This window comes from Patiria miniata, unplaced genomic scaffold (genome assembly GCF_015706575.1).
Source record: "Patiria miniata isolate m_02_andy unplaced genomic scaffold, ASM1570657v1 HiC_scaffold_29, whole genome shotgun sequence".
In the NCBI taxonomy this organism is placed as follows: Eukaryota; Metazoa; Echinodermata; class Asteroidea; order Valvatida; family Asterinidae; genus Patiria; species Patiria miniata.
This window is the reverse complement of record NW_024037068.1, coordinates 25459426-25466528: the sequence shown is the minus strand read 5'-3', so window position 1 is coordinate 25466528 and position 7103 is coordinate 25459426. Positions and strand designations below refer to the sequence as shown.

Here is a 7103-nt window from a genome sequence, read left to right as displayed (position 1 = left end):
ACAAGCTAAAGTGTCGAAAAACGCAAAATACCGTCGCAAGGACATATGAAATACACTGAAATCCTACTCACCCGGACAATAAGGGGTGGGCAGGAATTCCCTGCGGCCAGCAAGACCAGGATGGAATCTCAGAACTCAATCTCTAATGCAATTTGCTGCCGGAAACGATGCTATGTATCAAACAGATTCAGCCATCATGGAAAAAGGACAAGTAAGTCCGTGGGACGAGGCCTTTTTTTTCGCTCGTTACGCGATCTGGTTTTCCGAATTTTTTCTAATATTTCTCATTCCATTGATCAAAAATAGAAAGCGCTAACAAACCACGTTCCCGCATTCCTGGGTGGTTTGGGACTTCACAAATGAATTTTAATTAACGTCAAATTCGAGGTTACAGCCAAAAAATCGTTAGACAAATATAACGCCCGAGAGAGGATGAAAATCAACCAATAACGTGCAAGGTTTGTGTTGCGTCGCCAAAGAACCAATCAAATTGCACGTTCTATATACGTCGCCAAGAGGCGAGTCCAACATGGCGTCGTCCATGTCGTCGCGGAAGCAAGTACCGAGTCCGAGACCGCAGCGGAGACAGAAGGTGAAAATGCTCCAAAATCATCAGTTCAGTGTCTCATGCACTTTCCGACTGGAAAGGGTGAAATGCAGTTTTTCACGGAGCACAGCTGGTCACGTTTCCTTGAGTATACCGACGTCTGGAAGGCCTTCACAAAAGGACCGCAAAGTGCAAGCCGAGATAGCAAGGCACTTCATCGCCAAAACATGCGCCACGTCAGCTGGCGCAATTGTTGCTACGGATCAGCATGATCAGCCCGTCAGTATGCGGTTGCAATCTCACGATCCTAGAGAATGCCGGTCATCATCGGTGAGATACAAATCATACACTTCCCTTCACTTCGAGATTGTGTAATATCATACTAACCTACCAATCATCATCGATCATATCCATGACCAGATGACTTGACTATTTTATGATCATGATGATCGAGATAAAATAAGGGCAAGGGCATTAAGGGGGGGGGGGGGGGCAAGGGGGGGGCTCTGAAAATTCATGGGCAAGATTGCCATATGCGAAGTTCACTAATTTTCCTCTGTATTGACTAACAAGCCCCCAGATAGCAACTTCATGTCATCAAAGTCAATTTGAGCAGTGAGAAAATACAATCATTTTCTTAGAAGACACTTAGAATCTTTCAGTTCACTCTCATAGGGTTTGTACACAGAGTGTTGAGTGAACTTCGTATATGGAAATCTTTCCGCCTATTGGTCATGTTGGTACTATGTAAATGTAAACCTCCACATTTTTTTTCTGTATAGGTCATGCTACAGTCAGTACACTGACAAGTCCAAGGTGAAGAGAGCAGTTCAAGCCCAGCAAAAAGAGAAGTCTTAAATTGCAGGTACATTTTATTTGTATAGAAACTGCTGCTTCCATTTCTATTCATTAACACATTTGGTAACCTTCATGAAAAAAAAACTGCAGGGGGAGGGTGGTGTGATAATCTTATACAAGTATATTTGTGAGGTGCTGTTGATAATCTCCCTCCCCCCAGTATTTATCTGATGTCTGTAACTAAGTTACTCTGGAAAACTGTTGTCATAGTTCAGTTCACCCAGTGTCCATGTGAAATGTATTTTGTTTATGAAAAAACAGTCCAAAGAGTTTAATGTATCTTTTGAAACTTTTACTTTTAGCTATAAAAACGCAATGTACGTGTAACGTAGGGAAAGGGAGTCCACCTGGGCTAGTGTACCATCCACAAATATATACATGGCCATGTACATGCACATGTGTATACCAGTATTAGGCCCAAGAACTGATAACTTTCTTTCCATTTATTTGTAATTTCGAAGAAGGGGAAGGTTTTAATGTATACTGTTGTTTACCCTCCCCAACCGACCCCCCCCCCAAAAAAAGATAATCTCACAAATTTAAGGAAGAAACATGACATATACCCTCCTGATTTTGTTTATTTGAGAGCAACACAACATTTTCATTGAAAAAATGGCCTTATTTCAATAAATACAACCAATTAAATGTTAATTACATGTTAACAGTTGAATAAGATTGTATTTTCTGTTTCTCTACTGTATTCTAGAAACTGTAACAGCCAAAAAGGTTCCCCACCCCCCTGTGAAAACGGGAAGACTCCGTTCAGCCACGCAAACGGTTTCCAAGACTGCAGCAAGATCACAACACGTTCTACCCAAACAGTGCATCCTTTGCAGGAAGGAGAAGTGTGTGACCTGCCGAGTCACAAGGAAGAGGAGGCAAGAACCCCTGGTCACATTTACTACCCTACAGGCTGAAAGATTGCTACAGGCGGCGGAAGACAACAACAATGAAGAACTTCTTATGCACATTGTCAAATCCAAAATGGATGTGCTGAGAATTGTTTCGGTGCATTTGTGTAATTGCTCTTATTGTTTATTGTATTTGACACTTATACATGTACTGTAATTGCAGAAATTCAACTGAGGAAGTGCCATTGCATTGGAGTGGTCAGAATAATTGATATCTGTGAAAACACATTTGTGTTTGTTTACAAACTGGCATTTAGAAAACTTATTTTTGTTTTAATTTCTTTTTCATGAAGGCTGTTAACCAAATTGGCAAAAAGATACATGTAACACTGCATAAGGTGTGTTTGAAGTTGTATTTAACCCTTGTGAATGTTTGATGTGGTGTATATTGGGATTTGGGGAATGGATAGGGCCAAAAAGGAAATAGTGGTTGTATCGTCGTTTAAAACAGAAGTTCAAGAAACAAATGTATACTAGATGGTTTTGAATCCAATTTTCTACTTAAAGTGGAATGCCTGCACACCTTAAACAACTTTTGTAAAGTTATCTGCTACTGGAAGCTGTTCTTTTGGGGCTCTTTCTTCTGGGGAGGATCTTTGTCATTTCATTTGGAATACATGAACTCATCCTGTTTGAGGTACCTGCCGTCTTTACTCAAATTGTTCATTCAAGAAAACAACACTAACTGATTAAGATTTTTCCATCTGTGTATTTCTTTTGGCTGAATGCAGAATGTCATGTACAGCACATCAAAGTTGGAATAAAAAAGTTATAGAAACAGTATTCGGATCGTATTTGTTATTTATTGTTTCAAATCGTTCTGATCAAATTTAATCTAAATTTAAATCAATTTAAGTATGACACCTGCTCCATATTAATGATGATCTTGCGTTTCAGCTAACTAGCAGCCATTTAGAGAAGATTGACTGATTTACAGTTTTTGTGGGATATCATAACAAAGCAAATTGCAAGTTCTCTCAAAATGGATTTGTCTGGGGCTCATGGGTTTTACACATTATTCTTTCATAAAGGCTTGTCATTTACAAGATATTTTATAATGTAAGGAACTCTCTGGTTATTTCAAATTGAAATTAACTGTAATAAGCATCCTGCTTTAGAAATAATTACAAATAAAAAGGCTAGAATCTAACATTAAACAAAATGTTCAGCAAGACGGGCGAACCCGCCTCGCGCGCGCATGCATTGCGTGTAAAATGTATATTTGCTGTGTCAAAAGAGGGCGCTATTTCTTTCTTTTTTTCTCATGGACAATTCGTGCGTGTTTTTGTCGTAGAATTTCTCATTCCCAAACAATTTGTTGACCAGGGAACAACGTTTTTCTTAAATGGTACACCGTAATCTACATATCTGGCAAGTTTCATAAAATTAGGTGAACCAGATCGCCTATCTCGAAAACTAAAGCGTTTTCGGGCTCTCGTAAAGCTCCTGCGAAACCAAATATAACGGTGGGGCCGGTCATATATCCGTGCGCGGTAAAATACACAAATATTCATAATAATTAACATTATGAAATGTGCCATTAAAACAATATGGGGACAACATTCATGATAATTTGCAGGAAAATAATAGATATGAATTCCTACCCAAATGTGTTTAAATGATATTATTATAGGAAACATGGTTAAGGAACTACTTTCCCTACAGGCGTGGGAACAATAAAAAGTATACGGTGAACCAAATACTCGTTGCTATTTACGCAACAATGTAAAGGAAAATTAAAGGAACGGTGGAAGTGCATGAGCGATAATTGGGCAGATCGCCACGTTAATGTAGACAACGAAAAGAAGATGACCAAGTATGGAGCCTCGAACTGAGCTCTTTCCAGGTTAACGTCGGCAATGTCGAACTTGTCACCTAGTAGGCTATTTGCCTGTGCTAAACAGTCTACTCCGGTATTTTGTGGAAGGCATTATCGTGTTGCGGCCATCTTGATTGTTTTCCATTCAAATCAACGTGGTAACATGATCTGCGGATTATTCCTGCGGATGAACTGTTCCAGTTTATATAAATAACGATAATATTAATAATAATGACAATAATAATCAGAATCGGCATTTACGAACCCTCTTAATAGCAAACTAAATCACAGCGCTTACGAATAATGAACAATTAGTTGTAAATAAATAATTTAAGTTGAATAATAAAAACAGGTATGAATTGATTATTGGCTGAATAAATGGGCCATCAGCTTTGTGAATTGCTCGAGAGATTTGACATTTTACATAGAAAAGGTCAGAAGAAAAACTAGTTTGGTTCTATGTTGTTGTTGTGTTTTGGTTTTTTTGGGGGGGGGGAGTTGAGTTGTTCTGCCCGATCTGCAATGATTTGTTTTTGTTAAGCCTTTGCCATCTTCGATACAAGCAGATCAAGGTCTTTCTTCTTGCATTGGAGGTCATTGATGCGCAAGCAGATGGTACAAATGTATGATTATACTGTATTGGTGGCTGAGTTGTCAGAACCTCTCAGTTGTGCATCTTTATTATTATCGCCGTTGTAGAAAGAAACATAATGTAGGTTTCAATATTGTTAAACGAACATCATCACTATTTTAATATTCAAATTGTTTATCGAAGATCAATAGCAAATATAATAGGACAATGCCTTTTCGACTTATTTGCATTTATCTGTAATTCAGTGCTTTATTTAAACAGCTCAAATTTTCTGTATGTTTAATTACACTTCCGATATATACGTTTATGCATCACAAGAAATTGACAGATCTAAAGGCAAGGCAAACACGTTTCATTGACACGGTCACTCACGTCTAAGGTGACATTTGAAAATTATCGTTCACCTCGACTCGAATCGTAACTGAGTGGAAAGAGAAACAATGTTTTATTTGTAACATTTATTCAAAATAAATAATTTACTCAAGATGGGCATTTCTTCACCACACATTTCTCGTATTTCGTATTTCCTCATTTGCAAACCCTTCAGGTTTGTTGTCCTTTTTATATTGTTTACTCCAAAGGTGAACCTTACCTCAAAACTACAGCCGCCTTAGATAATTTAAAGGGGAAAATGAAGAAGGAAAAAACAATATTAGTATAACTACCTATTAGCATAGCAATTGGAAGCAGAACGTTTGAAAGCCATGCATCGGTGAGCGAGCACATGATTATGCGAATGTGTTTCAATCAATCATGCGATCACTTTGAGTCTCTAATGAATAGAGTTGGGGTTGACTGATGCACAAATAATTGAACTATTTCAATCATTTTGATCGTAGTACAGTGTTGTCGCGATCGGTCGAAGCTTACCAGTGATATAAAAGGCTTGGCGAGGTACGGTATTTAAGGGGCTAACAGGGATGTTATTTTTTGGGCTTAGACCAACTTCTTTTGTAAGGAAACTAAACACGTTTAAATGTGCATACATAGTTCAATTTCCTCATGCGATACAAACTGTGCAAAGTACAACGAGAATCACAGCTCATTTGTACCTAAAGGGTGATGGAGCTATTCAAGGGCGGATCGGGGGGGGGGGGCAAAGGGGACCATGTCCCCCCCCCCCCCTCCCAAAAAAAACCCCGAACCCAATTGGGTTTTTTTATGTGACATCGCAATAAAGGCAGGCAATGAGTACACCACCATCTTTTCCTCAAAAAAAAACATTGGTTAAAGTGGTCAGAAATTGCCTCAGATCGCACCACAAAGCATATAGAATCCATTTTTTTTTCGGGGCCCTTAAGCGGGCCCCGAACCCCACGCCGTAATTTTTTTGACCCACTTTTTTGCGGGACCACAATTTTTTTGGGCCCCCCAAAAAAATGTGTTCTGGATCCGCCCTTGGAGCTGTTTGTTGATTTCGAATTGCTGGCAACGACCTTCAGTACAGCTATTCTACTAGTTGTATGTGATAACAAGGAATAGGGGAAAGAATAAGAAACACGCACGTGACTTCCTGGTTCAATGCCATCACACACTTCGGCACGGAGCACGCTTTGGTCGTTCTTTAGGTGAGGGCGCCCTACCGTTCACGCCTCTCAGACTACATCTAATCTTGACTTGCGTTATCTTGGGCATACTCTTCTTATGTCTGGATATGATAATGTTTTACACCAAACTGTCCTTAGGGGGTTTTTTACATAGTATTGCAAAGCTTACAGCGTCTTGTTGTTATAATATTGGTCACCAATTTCATATCTTAAAAAAATTGAAAAAAATCATGAGTAATAAACGCATGCAGGGACGCAGCACCGTAGCCGACAAATAATGACGATGCAAGGATGACATGTATTCATATCTTACTTATTTAATAACAAAATCAATAATAATACTTTTAAAGATGTTGAATTGAATTAAATTGATAATGGTTATTTCACAGAATCGATGTGGCAGCGCAAAGGCTGAATTACATGATTTACACAAAAATACAAAGAGTAGTAATTTGGGATAAAATAACACACCAATTAAAATACAAAGATGAAAACACAACAATATCGTAAACAAACGCTGAAGAATAACATGATTTCCACAAAGGCTGAACTACATGACAAGGAAAAAAGGTGACAATTGGGTACGGCTTTTGTCTCGAAGATAAACCCTTTCAATGCAAAAGTACGAATTACAATATTATTTTTGAAGGGAATACATGTAAATGTATTCATTGATACATTGATTTTATGTTGATATAACACTAAGCATGCTATTTTTCAATGAACATTAGTACCGTTTTTTGCATATATTAATTAATAAGGTTAACTTAAGATACTTTTTAAATCCGAATTGGGCATGGACGCGTACAACGGCCCTGATGGAAGGTGA

General features: G+C 38.4%; 1 protein-coding gene across 1 annotated transcript; it reads left to right on the top strand.

Moving 5' to 3' along the window:
- The first annotated feature begins 239 nt into the window (after positions 1-239).
- On the top strand, positions 240-1412 carry LOC119735485. The gene is made up of 2 exons (XM_038209190.1): positions 240-877; positions 1330-1412. The coding sequence occupies exons 1-2, from the start codon at positions 530-532 to the stop codon at positions 1351-1353; spliced, it is 372 nt and encodes a 123-aa protein (XP_038065118.1). The 5' UTR covers positions 240-529; the 3' UTR covers positions 1354-1412.
- The last annotated feature ends 5691 nt before the right edge of the window (positions 1413-7103 follow it).